The sequence below is a fragment of the Leptosomus discolor genome, chromosome 6 (genome assembly GCF_034619465.1).
Source record: "Leptosomus discolor isolate bLepDis1 chromosome 6, bLepDis1.hap2, whole genome shotgun sequence".
Taxonomy (NCBI): Eukaryota; Metazoa; Chordata; class Aves; order Leptosomiformes; family Leptosomidae; genus Leptosomus; species Leptosomus discolor.
This window is the reverse complement of record NC_141396.1, coordinates 62,946,091-62,961,775: the sequence shown is the minus strand read 5'-3', so window position 1 is coordinate 62,961,775 and position 15,685 is coordinate 62,946,091. Positions and strand designations below refer to the sequence as shown.

Genomic DNA, 15,685 nt, shown 5'->3' with positions numbered 1-15,685 from the left:
GCTGGGGTTACCACTCCTATTTTGCACATCAAAGAAGCCATAAAGCAAATAAAAGACCCACATTTCTGAAGACAAAAGTAGCAACTTCTGCTCTGAGTGACTCGAGTGAGAAATGAGGGCATTCAGTACTTCATACCTAGATAGCTTCAGTATGACAGATATATATAGGAGTAATTAACTCTGAGTACCAGCTGTATCTCCTCTGATCACCAAACTAGAGAATAACATAGTCTTTCACAATGTTTTCTTTTTTAAGTATTTGCCAGCAGGTTAATAGAACTTGTTTGCATTAGATGAAGGTAGTGGAGATTTCCTCGTGAAAACACGTGAATTCTTTCTTTCTGCTAACCGCCTGTAGGAATGAGGTGCCCATCATTGTGTGTAAATCCCGTAGGAGTGCTCCGAACAGCTGCCAGCTCTTGACACCTGCATTAGGCTGTGGACATCTCTTTCTCCAGCTGAAGCCATGCTGAAAAGAACATTACTCCCAGCCAGCTTAGAGACACTAATCCACGCTGCACTGCCTCCGATCTGCCTGCTGAGCTGATCATATGAGCGTTGCCTAACCCAATTTATTCCATATAAATTGGTTTAGCTTAAATAACAAGGCTTTGCTAACCAAGGTCAATGTGGTACAATCAGGTTAGGGAGCGCTCTCGCAAGCAACCCAGCCGGCAGATTCAAGAGGTGGTAACGAGAGGGTGGAGTTGGCTGGAGGTGTGGTGCCTTCAGACAGCCACAGGACTTCCCAGCTGTTGCATAGATTTCAGACTACAGCACTCATAAACCCAAAGTCTTCCTACATTACAACAGTTTGGAGGTGTTTTTTTTTTCATGTATGTTCTGTTCCTCACTCTTGATGTTCATAATTTGAACTATCAACTGGTAGATTCATTCTGCCGCTCTTGACAGAGGAGATCAAATTGGGTCTTAGTAATGCATATATTCTGTGATGAGAAACATTTTTCCGTAAGAAAATATACAGCAAATTCTCCTGCTATTTCATGTGCCATGTAATCAGTGTATTCTTAGCATGCACATTAAATGGTGCATTGTCAGTTAAATTTGTTCAACTATTATTGTGGTTCTTTTTTTGATCCCCTTTACCTCCCCCTTCCTCAGTACATAACTGGCATATCATTTTGCATCCCATGTGGGATTTCTCTGATTTAACCTAGTAAATCTTTTAATTCCTAATTTGGTATTCTGGTCTAATACATTCACCCATGAAAGAGCCCGGAAGGCTGAAGCTAAGAAAAATCACTTTCATTTTCTTAGATACTACTGAGTGGTTTAATGTAAAATACACATGCAGTGCACAGTTTGTAATCTCAGATTTTATCATCCATGCCTTTCAGGGCTGAGTCAAACCTGATCAGGTTTTTGATGAAAGGATAAAGATTCAAGTCTAAGCTGGAATCACTTAATAATGGTGACTTACTGAAAAAAGAAGTTGTATAGGAGCAAGGAACAGTTCACCAGAGAGACTGAAATCTGGCTCCAAACCAATGGTGTGAAAAGAGGATATCAGCAAAAGTAGTCCAAAACAGGACTTTGAGTCTAATTAACCTTGCTGCTTAGTTATCAGGGGTTTCCATTTAAATTAATGCTTCAAACCAAGGTGTTAAAACAGAAAATGGGCAATCTACATTTTAATCATAAGTACTATTTCAATCTGTCATTTACATTTTTAGCTTTTCTTTTTCCCAAAAGAAAGGTTGATGATAACTGATTTGGGACACACAGTTTGGAAATACTTTTTGATAACCGGGGAAGGTATTTCAGGAAACTGTTAAGTGGGTGGATATATATTTTAATTACTCTTTTAAATTTCATTCTGCTGTATTAGAACATGCCATATGATGCATTCTAATTTACTTTATAAAAATTCAAAATTTAATCATGATTTACTGTGTCAGAATTGAGCAGAAATTAAAAACACATTTGGAAATGCACACACACAAAATGTTTTAAGCCCCACTGTGCTGACTGAGGAAGGAAAAACAAAGTTCCTCATGACATTGAATTTTATTTATAATTATGTGATTTCCTGAACAAAGAAAGTATCATGTGGCGTTAGTGAACTGACTGTACTGCTCCTGGTCACCAGGGCTTAAGTTCTCCCCAGTTAATTATTAGCATTTAAATCATAATCAGAGATTTTTAAAACTCGTTCTATTGTTAATGGAAAAAGCCAGACACCTCCATTGCATGAATCATACTTTGACTTCAGTCACTCTTTGCAGATGCCTAACTCTCTTCTTTGGTTAAAGAGGAAGCCTTTACTGACCGCACTCCTAATTCAGATGTGGTAGTAGAGTTTGCTCTTTAAAACCGTCTTTATGTTTTCACTTTTTAGGACTTCCTTCTGTCATAGCTCATTCCAGTTTTTTTCCTTGTTATACCTCTGCTTCACTAGCACCTTGTGACCTCTAAAACTTCTCCCAGCTTCCAAATTGCACATTTTTGTGCCAGTTTTAATCAGTCTTGTTTTCTTGGAAATCAAAGCTAAACTCCTCTGATTGTGCTCAGGGTCTTTAATCGTCAGGAGGCAGAGTGGGTGTTCATCCTACAGGGTTTCTTCAGCAAATGCTAAAGCGGAAAATTAGTTTAATTGCTAGAGCAGTCCCGTTCTGCAGCTAATTTCTTCTTTATTCCTCCACATCATCTCCAAAATTTGTTTTCAAAATCTACTGTGTATAGTGGCAAATATAGAGGTTGCTAGCTCATGTCAAGATTTGTTTCTTAAACACAACTTCCCCTCATTTTTTCTATTTCACTTTCCTACTCTTTCCTATCACAAGCCTAGTTTTGAGAGTTGGTGAGTTTCTTCTCTCCTTTGAGAATTGGGTAGGCTTTAAGGTGTGTCTACCTCACATGGCCCACAGCACTCATTTGCAGAGATAAACTCCCAACTTGCTACTGTTTCCAAGACACATTAATAATCCTGCAAGATGTGTTCCTTCAGCTCCCATGGTGTCTGTGGATTTAAAAATGCCAAGAGTATTAAGACAGACAGATCCCTATTATAAACAAGAATTTCTATGTGCCAGTGAGAGCTACAAAACAGAAAAGAAAAACAACCAAAACCGACCCCTTTCTGCAGAGAAGTGCCAGTTGTACATATCTAAAACACTAAAAACAGACATGCAGAAAATACTCTAAACTTGTTCTTGTTGTTATTGTCACTAAGGAAACAACTTCCTAGGGTTCTGCAAGTTGAATATACAGACTTTGATATGCAGCCAATTCTCTCTTCCAATACACTTCCTAGCTCTCTGGAGAATCTGGTCTGCCCACCAAGGGAGATCTCTCCTGCTCTGTCTCAGCTGAGTCCTTACTTCACGTGGAGACTGAACTCTGATGCTTCACAAAAGCCATAGTCCAGACTTGCCAGAACATGAGATATCAAAACACAGTCATGACTAAGCCAAGGGATTTTGCCTTGAGATACTCCCCTCTGCAGTCCAACAGTGCTGCCAGGAGACCTAGAATAGCACGGGAGCTAGGGATGTGGGATGCACAAGACAGAATTTTTTCTGCCTGTTCACTTGTGCTGCTGTTTTCAGTCATACTTCACCCTCACCTCCACCCCCGCCGACCCCCGCAATAATTTAGATGTATATTTTTTTTTGCACTGAGGCCAACAGGGTACGTATAGGTTGTTTACCCTCTTCAGCCCTTCAAACAGAGCGGCCATCTGCAGGCTGCCTATTGGGAACGACATACGAGATTTGATAATCTCCGAACTGTGCCCAGGCATTGTAAAGAAGAATCTTAGTTGATCTGTCTGCAAACCCATTCAATGTGCCATACAAAAAATTTAACATTAATTTAGTAAGTTTACCTCCTGGTTTGACTGAGTTAGAATCACAGCCCAGCTGTTAGCAGCTTGGAGTCAGCCAGGGCAGCTGACATGCATTTGCCACATTACGGTAGCCTGTACCGTAATGTCATGGTCATAATGGGGGAAGGTCTACTGAGGAAGAGATTTCCTGGGGGAATTCCTCCTGGGGTTACTCCTGCTCCTCTTCTGGCTTCTCCTTGCTCATGAGGACTACTCTCCTGTCGATTGTGGTGACTGCATATTCATTTGGCTGAGTATAACTTTGTATACCTTTGTACTGCTATTTCATTAAATCTGTTTTCACTTCAACCCATGGGTCTGCTCTTCTTTTCCCAATTCCCCTTCCTGGCTGGTGAGGGGTTGTTGGGTGATAAAGCAACTATTTTATTTTAGCCCTGGGTACAAGCTAAACATAGATAATTTAGTAACCTAATTCCAGACTTCCAGTATGTTCTGTAGTGGTCTTTATCTTCTCAGCATCAGCACAGCTAACGTATTCCACAGTTGTAGAGTGTGTATCCCAAAGAACTTGATAAACTACATATTCTGCTGAAATACATTCAAACAGGAGCATGCATGTGGATATCCCCTGCCACCAGTTCTGCTGCAGACTAAAAAGCAAATATGGCTCTTTTCAATGAATTTAGCCACTAGCTTGTAACAGGCAGCAACTAAGGAACTGATTTCTTTGGCTTAATTACCAGGGACTCAGCCAAGGCTTACAGACAATGGGCTAAATAGAATATGTGGAAAGACTTCACTAGTATAAAATCATTTCAGAGCATTTGAGCTCTGAAAATACTTTCTTGTTACCACTGACATGTGTCCATGTCAGGTCCCACTTCCTAAGGTACCTTGGCAGTGTCAGGGAAGGCTTATGTACTGTTATGTTTATCCAAGAACCAGAACGTCTCCCCATAGACAAGTTTGCTTCTGGCATGTCCTTAGCTCCTTGCAGTCTCCAGTTTTCTATTTCCCTTCCCCTTGTGTAAAAGCTCTCCTTTGTGTGGCCTCTAGACCAGAAATGCTTAAAAGGTCTAAAAGCAAAGCTGTTCTGTCCAAGTAAACAGCTGGACCACAGTGAATCCATCTGTCAATGGCAACAATTCAATAACCACTGAGCAATCCTCTACCAGGGTAAAAATCTATCGGTCCAGCCAGCCAGGAGCCTTCGCTCTTATGTTCGATTTGTTACCCACCGTTGTATCAGAAGTGTTTGTCAGCTACTTCTTGTGAATAAGAAGGAGCTCAAGGAAGCAAACTGAGTAGCCAACAATCACCAATGGTGGTTTTATAGCAGGGGCAAGGAAAATAAATGGATTTTATTGTTACAATCCCATCGCTAAATACACCAGGTCTGGGACCCTTCCTTGGCCTTGTGGTCAAGTAACATGCCATGACTTCTACTTGCTCTGCTAAACTGCTGTGCCACACACTAAAATGGCCTCATTCAAACTACTTATGAGAACAGACTCAGGGCCTTGATTTTCACTCAGCATGGTTTGTAATTGTGGTGTTGGCCTTTATTTTGTTAAATATCTTATTTATTAGATGTTGCGTAGAGAGCAACTTGTCTGGAAATCAGATTCTCCCAGGTTACTGCAGATTTTGTGGTTTCCTCCCATTACAGCAGTGTAAATGATTATCTGTTTTCCTAACCATGTCCAGTCTAATTGGTATTCATGCCAGTGCTGAGTCAAGCAAACGCACCATTGCTGAACAGCTCTTACTGAAAAGAGTTTCTTCTACATCAAGGGAGATTTATTTTATCTTGAAAAGACAACAGAAATTTCTGTCATTGTGTAACATAAAAATAAAACGGCACATTGTCAAACATTTATCAATTGCTTAAATTTTGCAATGAGTCTGTTGTTCTCTGGGCACATGGGAGCTCTGAGGTTGTGAGTTTTCCACAGATCACTCCTTATTAACTACCAATTTAGGATAATGACAGTGATACTTTTAAGAACTCCTTTGGGAGAAGAACAGCAAGTATTCCCTTTCAAATTCTATAAATCTATGAAGGAAATATTTTGATTTTTTTTTTTTTTTTTACTTTAAATCTATTAATCCTGGTGCCCCATCCTTGATGTGGAAAATCTTTGCTTTTTAAATCCATGAGAAGAGTTAAGAGAGTGTTTTGATAGCAACAGTATATGAAATCTCAGAGAAATTGTACTCAACTGTTAGCTTTCTTCAAATTTTCTGTATATCTTTATGCAAACCAAACTGGATTTCCCTCCAGTGACTTCAGATATACACTTTCTGGATGTTTGTAGATAACCAAGTCATCTCAGACTCCCATAATGGACAGTAGGGGAAAAAGGCTGTTTTGGGGCATGACTCATCTGATATATTTTAAATTACTGCTTCAGGAAAAAATTAATTGAACCCTATATTCTTATGCTCCTTAGATGTATCTCAGATATAGATATATTGTAGAAATCTGTTTAAACTATAAGCTGTCCAGGTATCTGTGTGCAGGATGTTATGCTTTTGCAATGGGGCTTTACTGTTATTGGAGCACCATGTTGAAGAAATCAGCAAATGAACAAAAAAGTTTCAATATATAGATTGAATCATTTAAATAATTTATTTTAGAAGAATTCAAAGAACACTAGTAGAATGTTTGCTGAGAGATGAAGTAAGAAATCAGGGTCATGTCTCTTTGGTTCAGTGGTATTATAGTAAGGCCAAGTTGCAACAAGTAGGAAGAATATATTTGACAAATATTTCAACATCACTGACATTAATAGCAGAGATTCCTTCCTTAGCTCATTGCAAAACATTGTGTAGGAGCTCTTCCAAAACTGATCACAGGAAGCTAAGAGGGGAAAACTCAAAGCAACATGTGGAGCAATGTGTAAGTCACGCTGTACTTCGTCTGTTTTGTGTTGTTACGTATGGGTCACTAAAAACAGCAGTCTACTGACATAGACAGTAAAGTGTAAGGTGTGGAATCATACAGAACATCTTGTAAGGCCGGGCATGAACACATAGAGCTGCCAGCCACGGATCTCCTCTTAATGATGGCTGAAGTCATGGCATTGGTAAGTAGAGCCTGAATCCCAATTGGACAAACAGGGCACAGAGCAAAAATGGTACTGAACAAGCACGGCACATAGGGGAGCAGAAAGTACTTGGAGGAACGTGCATTTGTTTACCCTTTTGCTTATTTGATCATTAAACATGCTGGAAAATCAACATGGTTCATTTTGCTGAGTATGGAAGAGTATATCTTTTTAGAGACTAGCCCTTTGCTGGAGGCTAAGGTCAGCCTCAGATGATATCACTACTACCAATTGAATTTGGAACACGTTAGATTTCTTTTTCTTTCTTTGTGTTCCCTTACATCGGTTGTTTTTCTTGGCATTCTTGATCTTGGAGGAGAAAAAATTGCCACAAAGGTTAATACAATGTTTAGAAGTGCTGAAAGTCAAGGCAGGAGGATGATGGGACAACATTCTGATCTAAGTTGCCCCACCAGCCAAGGAAGCTAAGTTTTGAGATGCATTTTGAGGAAAGATGGAGATTATTGTATGTTGAGGGCAGTGGCAGAGATGTGAAACAGCAAGTTAGGTTCAGTCATCTTCAAGTCTATCATCTTCATCTAGTCTGATTTTTTGCCTGTTGCAGGCTAAATGTAAAACTGAGATACTAAAGCTGGTGATTTTTTCAGCGCCACACAGAAGTAGTAGCACACTAGGGTGATGTATTTTGGAAATGGCAAGGACACAGCAGAAAGTGTAGAAAAATTATGCAGGTTGGAACCAGCCCATGAATGACAAGGTGTAACATTTTGGGTTAAAGCTTTCAAAGCTGATTTATAAAATACAAGTTTGAACACGCTGCTAAAGAGAGTGATATGGATTAGCTCGGACATGTAGTCAGGTGTGCCTGCATAGTCTTTTCAATCTAGCCAGTTTACATTAAATGGGTAGATCTTGTTTAACATTTTTTACATCATCTTGTCTGGCTTACCTGGCTCTTCCACAGCTCTTACTGTCCAGTATCCCCACATAGTTAATGGAGGTAAAAAGGATGTCCAATTTGCATGAATTATTTTAGAAACCTACTTTGGGGTCAAAAGAGTTGAAATCTGAACTCCACTGCCTATAAAGGCAGCATATAATAAACAGTCATTTAGTCCTACCCAGAAATCTACAAACACAAAAATGCAACATGTTTAGAGCAAGTACTTACAAAAGAAGCAAAAGGGAAATTATGTAAAATTATAGATGATTGTACATCATTCGGTTCTTTTCCTCTTCTGAATAACATTCAGATTTTGGTTCTATCTGAAGGCTCTTTTCCATGACCATCATTACTACATCCAGCTATCGTAGAAAGAGTATGTCAGAGAAAAAAAAAAAAAAAAAAAAAAAAAAAAAAAAGGAGAATATGGAGCAGTGTCCAGAGATTTGAATGCTGCAGAGAAGCAACTTCAACATGGCTAATAATGGCTGCTCTCTCCTCTGCAGTCACCAAGAACTATTCTCTAATGAATCTTGTTCCAGCTGTTTGCCCACTGTACATAATCATCGCTGCTAACTAACCCTTTCACTAGCACAAAAACACCATCCAAGCTGTCAAACTTCACGCAACTCGAATGAATGAGTGTGGATTGTGGAATCCGAGGCTCTAGTGACAGCTGTGACACATTCACAGCCTTAGTCATGAAGAGCTTAAGCATCTGTGGTATTTCTGATGCTCTCTCATCTCCTCTGCATGTTAAGTTAGAGCACAAAACTCCTGGAAGCAATCCAAAGATCCAGCTCTCTAAAACACAGGAAATGAGTAACTTTACTAACTTTAACTTGGACCTTTATATAATGCACTTGTGCTGGCTTCTTTATATAATTTGTTTCTAGGCCAATTCTAAGACAGAAAGTTCTGTGGTGTGTCCAACATCTTGGATATCTACTAAGCCCAAGCTCATATTTTGCTTTTCATACCAGTTACATCAATTTAAGAACTTAGATACATATGACATTGCCACAAAAATTGCTTTTGGAAATGCTTTTTACTTACGATCATAAATGTGTCTTTTTATATTTTTGCTAGAAATAAAAAAAAAACCCTCTATAAACCTACTTAAAAAATGTGACAGAGCAGAAACAGAAATGTTATGACTTAATAAAGTCTTACCATTCCAGGAAAAGGAATTAACGGTTTAGGATAACTTCGCTATCTTAAACTCCTTTTCCAAATAAATATAATTTCTTTCTGCTGTGGGGAAGTGTGTCTCTTACTACTACAACTTTAATTCCAGTCTACATATCAATGTGTTCTGAGAAGCTCATGTTTTGGTTTTTTTTTCATTATTTGGATTTTGTTAAATACTTTTAAAGGCTATAGTTAAGGAGGAAGGTGATGTTAAAGGCCATAGTTAAGGAGGAAGGTGATGGTTAAATCCATTTGTCAACTGACTGGGGGATTTGGTTAGCCGAGGACAGAGGGTGAATGTATTATAGTAAGAGCATTCAGCTATTGATTTATGGCAAAAAGCTGGCTTTTAGATCACCTAATTCTAAGCATATCAAGTGCTCCAAGCTGGTCAAAACGTATCTCACAAGGTGCCGACCCTAAGCTGGTCAGCATTCATCTCCAGCTTCTTGCAACTTACAGTGCAGCTATTCACAAGTAAGGTACGTTACATGAGGCTTGGAGCGTTGCACCGCTTCTGAGTGGCTCCGAGAACAGGCAGAGCAAGCTTGCATCTGCCTGCAGAAAACCACGTGGCCATCCTAGATGAGCCCCTGCGTGGATGTATCCCCACCTGTTCACAAAACTGCATACAGTCTTCAGTTGGCAAATCCCTCCTAGTAATTTGACATGGTCTGAAGACAGAAAGTCTCGATACACTGAGGAAGCCTCGGCGATTTAAAATAATCAATGAATAACTTAAAAAAAAAAAAAAGACAAATAGATAGGATGTTGCCTGGGACACGTGGCGTGAATTTGATGTGGGGGCCATGACAGCAGGCTTGGGTTTTTGACAAACTTAACTATCACAATTTGCTATTGCTGTGAGCTAGCAAAAAATTATCAGTCTTCTCCATCCTGAGCAAAGATAGGAGCAAGAGAGGAATTACACTTCACAGGGATAGCTCTGAGATGCTGTGGAAGGCATCTTTTCACTGATTTTTGGGTGTGTATCTCTGAACTAGCTGCTGCAAGAGCCTCTATATGTAGGGTGATTCACCTGACCCACTTCAGGATGAGATGAACCACCCTTGCCACTTATAATTTAGGGAATTGGGGTGATTATCTTGGATGTGACCATTCAGATACTTAAGTGAGAGTACATGGACGTCACCCAGGCTGCCAAACACTTCTCTTCAGTGAGAAAACCTTCCTCCACATGAAACGAATGATAATTTTGCCAGGGGATCCTTTGGGGTCAAGTTTTCACCTTGAGAATGAGGAAATTTATACCTCCTCCACTCCTCAGAGATGGACCTAATGATACATCCACTCCTCATAAAAGAACTTGATTCTGTCATGTTTCTTTTCAATAAGGCATTTTTCCTTAAGAATCCCTACCCAATCATATAGAGCAACACGCTGTCCCTTGCAGGAAAAGAAAGAGCAAAACTTGCCTCATTCTGAGGAACTAAAGAACAAAAGTAAAAAAATCTAGGCTATTAACTCACCATGCAGATTAAAAAGGCTTTTCCTGCCCTAACCCTTGGCTCCATTCAGCAGGCCCAACAAATCGTAGATAACGGACTATAATTATCCTTCCTTTTGCAGCCCCTGAGCAATCTAGACCCAGTCATCTCTAGCTGAGTGCAAAAGCCACTGTGATGGAGGCTTTTTGCGAAATGCCTCAGCGTTGGATGGACAAACCGGCAAACGCATGTGGCAGAAGTTTAATGTTGTATGTTCAGTAAGGAGCTCTTAGACTTCAATATTCCCAACATGTTATAAAAGAAATTATTACTATTGCTATTGCTATAACTACTATCAAAAAGAATAATTAGACCATATAAACATTTACCCCGTTTTCTGTCAGTATTAGAATGAATTATGAGGTAAACTTAAAAAAAAAAAAAAAGAATTATTGAGTTAATTTGTGTATGGGGAGGTGTTTGTTTTTTGTTTTTTTTTTAAACAGTGGTATTAAGCAGAGGTTTTTCCACCTTTTTAAACTTGTTTTTAAAAGAATCTGACAAATAAATAGATCAGAGCAGTTTCGGAACATAGTCCTACCTTAAGCCATCCAAGGGTAAAATGTGACACCTGAACGAGCAGGAATGAGATTGTCAGGATGTCTTCAGGGCAGATAAACTCCAGTGTCAAATGAAAATCAGCTCATTTCATGAGACGATTATCTCAGAAGAATTTCGATTCGACAGTAGCATCAAAGCAGAGCAGCAAACAAGAGTCCCTGCAACTACGTCTGTGTATTTCTGCAGGAACCTTTCCAAGGGAATATTCCTCAGCACAACAGCCATGTTAGTTTTAAATGCTCTGCGTGATGATGCCTCTACCTTTCCTTCAGGAGGCAGAATGATTTAGTGTCTCCTAAGAAGTTCTAGCGTGAGATTACTAATCCGGCTACTCTACAGATCAGCCCAACATCTTGCATGGGGATGTAATCAATGGACTGCAATGAATTACATAAACATGACTTGAATAATCCGGCTTGTTTTACACGAGTTCCTAGTTTGTCTTGTGGAGATAAAAGTTCAAGCCTACAAAGACAGATCAACAAATCGAGAGAGCGAAAGGTGGTCAGAGAATAAAGCAGAAGCAAAGCAATGGGGTGAGGACTGGGCATTCTGCCGTAAAGCGTTCCGCAAAAAGGTCTGCCTTTCTTCCTGCTCAATTACAATCCAAACAGTTTCAACAGCCACCACAGACACGTGAATTGCAATACTTGTTAGCATTGTGGAAAACTACCAAATACCTTTCTGTGTGCAAAGCATTTCTTAAGAACAGAGCAAGTTCAGCACTGAGGGCACTGGAAAAATATCTCATCAAGGGATGCTGTATATATTGGGTAGCCGGAGTACTCTGAAACAGAGTGTGTTATAGTTGTCCCTGTGATACATTATCAGCAAAGATGACTTCAGAGTTGTGGATAGTAAAAAAGAGGGAGTTCCTCACTGCTACATTTACAGCCCTTTCAGTAGAGTTGTTCCACTTCTGCACCGGTGTGGAAAACTCGTTCCAAAATCCTGTTGACTGCAGCGTGTACCGAATCCCGCCCCTGCTGTCTTCACAGGTGATATGGGACGGCTGGATGTGAAAGGAGAACAGGGAATGGAAACAAAGGAACCTGAGCCAACAGAAAAATACACTTTGCTGACTTAAATGTTGAGGATGCACTCTCTGGGCCAAATAGTGGGGTAAAATAAAATTCAGTATCCCTACTGACTTCTGTACCCTGATGTCAGGTTACCTCTCCTGAGAACTGTGGGAAATAAATAACTCCTCTGTTAAATCAGGACTAACTGTAAGACCTGACATTTCTGCAGGTCTTTCCACCAGATATGAGTTACAGCATGATCTTGTCCTGAGTTTACTTTTTCTCAGTGCTTCTTAACTCAAATATTATTAAAAGATAATCTGAGCTAATTTAGGAATTAGACTGTTTGTACTAAGTGTGCTCAGAAGGAAGGAAAGGAAAACAAAATCTGCTACATTGAAGTGAATCAGCTTGGGGACATGGGTCTCAACTTATCCAAGGCGTAGGCACATATGGAACTCAACCCCAGAAAAAATATCTCCAGGATGGTGGCTCAGGCAGCCGAAGGAAGAGAGATGTGATGAACAAAGGTCTGAACGTGATCAACAGCGCAGCCCACAATCTCAGAAATCTCTGGTTTTCTCTCCCTGGTAGCAACCCACAACAAAGCTTCTGCCTTCGTGTTTCTGAGCTTCACATACAAACCGACAACAGCAAATCTAGAGAGCGGCTGTGGCACCACCACGCAAACAGCAGGCATCTTAAATCTACAGGGAGGAGGGAGCCCTCCTGTTTGCTTGCAGGGACCCCAAAAAATGATGGAAGGCTAAAGCCAAGGAATGACCAGAAAGCTCGTTCCCTGTTTAAAGATAAATACGTGTATTTATCCCACATAAAGCCCCCCATGACCTTGGAGCCTGTTCAGTGCCAATGGTTACCCTTCCAGCCACTGCACACATGCCTTCCATTGGAGAAAACAAAACAACAGAAACCTTCCACTCCACGATGTCCGAGACAGATTGCCGGTACAGTCACAGATCGATTGTAGCAGAGCAGCAACCATTGCCCTCAGCACATAGAAACATGGGGGAAGAAAAGATAGAAGACCATAACCCAGAGCTGTAACCGAGACACAAGCAGAGACATCAACTTTAAGCCAACTCCCGTTATTGCACTGAATAGCATTCCTTAATTATTCATCAAATTGGAGCAGTGTTGCCTTATCCATTCGATAGGACAACTTTTCAGGGCAGCTCCAGTGTGTTTTGCATTAGCCAGGTATAGGTTTTGAATAACGTGCTCTTTCTCTGCAGCTATACCAAACCACTTCAAGGAGCTTGCTTTCATGCCGTCATTGAGAGTAGCCTTAAGTAATCATACATTCCCTTCGATTAGCATGTGCTAGCCATGGAAACGTTTCCCTACTGTACCTGACCAGTGTTGCACAGGCTGAATAGAGAAGGGAGATGGCTGTGTACACAAACAGCACCAAACGAAAATCCATTTGTTGTTTGTTGGCTCCAACAGATTAAAAAAGAAACACCAAAAGCTACTTCAGTTACGTTGCATATTGCCGTATCAGTCCAACACTTGCACTGTAACTACACACACAAGACAGGTGGTAATCCAAAATACCCTAGGAAAGAATCAGGTCACTTTGTCGCCTTATTCACTTTGGTTAATATTTTTTATTATCATTACAATTACCTCCACTGCCACCGCAATATATTCCTCAAGCTAAAGCCCAGATTCTTTTACCAGCACATTAGACGCGGAGGAAAGCCACTGACTTCCAGGGAGTTCTTCCAGACGTGCTTCTATGTAAGTGGGGTGATCGCCTAGCCGTAAACACCGGTATGTCACTAAACAAATCTCGCTCTCTTTTTTCCATGCATTTTCCGGTCCTGAACAGCATGCTGCATTATCTTTCTCTCCCTCTAAACCCTCCAGATTCCAATAGTGAACTGTTCACATGTTAAATTCACAGCATAGCGGTAAAGAGTCTGTCCTGTGTGCTACCCCTCTCACTCAAGATGCGCTTTGCATAAAGATGGTATTATTAGAACCAGCTGTTCAAATACTGATAAGGAGAAGTGCACAGAGGCATGCAAGCAGAGGTCAAAGGCGCGTTAACAGCGATTTTTACTACTACCCCGCAGTAAAAACAGAGAAGTCCTGGTGCACTGCTTGAAGGGTGAATCAGAGTTTCTGCGGCAGGTGAAGCCGCAGAACTGCAAAGGGAGCCTTGAGCTCGAAAATGCCAACAGCAGCACCGGGTCTGTTCGCAATCAGGCTTTATTTACCAGCCATATTGTGTTAAAAACAGACGTGATTCCCATACCGAGCACGTTAACCTGTCACCACTCGCGAAGGGAGATTTATTTGTTTGGAAAGAATCAAATCTATCTCACGGATGCATCCTCAGAGCCTGCAGCTCCGGCTGAAGGCAGAAAGCCTGCATGCAATTCCACCTCCCCCCCCCCCCCCAAAAAAAAATAAAAATAAAAATAAAAAAGAAGTATTCCCAGGACCTGGGGAAGCGAAGGAAGAGCGGGTAAATCAATGTCACTCCGAGCCAAGCTGGCGGTTCCTTTTCCCTCGCCGGCTTCAGCAGCGGCGCTTTGGCATCCCCAGGGTCGAGCGGAGCGGGGCAGAGCCCGGCTGCCGCTGCCCCCCCGCCCCCAGCCCGGCCCTGGGCAACCGGAGCGCTGCCGCCCCCCCCCCCCCCCCGGAGTGGAGAGGCCGGAGGAAAGGACTTACCATCGCAGCGGGGATCCGTCCCGGTGCTGGAGATGCTGCATCCCCGCCGTGCCGGGGCGGGGCGGGTGCCGGTGGGGTGGGAGCCAGGCGCGGGGGGGGGGACGGGACACACGCACCGAGCAGGTCCCCGGCAGAACCGGCCCAGCTCGGGCTGGCCGCGGTGGCAGAGGGCGGCCGGAGCCGGGCTCCCCCCCGCCTCGCTCGCACCGGGCGGAGGAGGGGTCGGTGCCTCCGAAGGGAATCCAAATTCCTCCTCCCTTGCCTGCCGGTCATGTCCAGGCTGCCTTTGCTCAGGGGATGGGCCAGCTCCTGGCCGTGAAGGAATTTGCCATCGCTAATTTTTTTTTTTTTTTTTTTTTTTAAAAAAGAAAGCAAAAAAAAAAAAATCCCCAAGAAGGCAGGCAGGAGATTTACAAACTTTTCTTTTTTTTCCCCTCTTTTTTTCCTGCTTTTATTTTATTTATTTATTTATTTTTTTAGGGCTGATTATTCTTTCTCGGGAAGTAGGGGCTGGGGTGGGAGAAGAGAAGGGTGTTGAGGCTGGACCAGATGCTCTGCCTGCGAGTCAAGGCTGTGGTGTGCTCGCCCCTGTATTTCTCTGTGTGTGTGTGTGTGTGTGTGTGTGTGTGATTCTCATACCCAGACAATGCTCTGCAAAGCGAGCTGGTCCTGCGGAGAAATGCAAACACCTCCTCCCCCCAGTGCCTGAGGAAAGGAATGGGGCTATGGAACCAATAGCTTTTCCTTGGCTGGTCTTATTAATATGGAGGAAGGAAAGGAAACCAATGGGGAGGAGCGGGAGGAGGGCTTTATTCAAATTAAGTTTCTTAAATAAAACACTTTTATCTTCCCCCTTTTTCTTTCCTCCTCCTACCTCCCCC

General features: G+C 41.8%; 1 protein-coding gene across 1 annotated transcript in view; it reads right to left on the bottom strand.

Moving 5' to 3' along the window:
• The window catches only part of ADCYAP1R1 (ADCYAP receptor type I), a 134,229-nt gene extending 119,152 nt beyond the window's left edge, over positions 1-15,077 (bottom strand). Inside the window, exon 1 of the mRNA XM_086467335.1 lies at positions 14,805-15,077. Within this exon, the coding sequence (XP_086323461.1) occupies positions 14,805-15,077 (273 nt within the window). The remainder of the gene's footprint in view (positions 1-14,804) is intronic.
• Between the last annotated feature and the right edge of the window lie 608 nt (positions 15,078-15,685).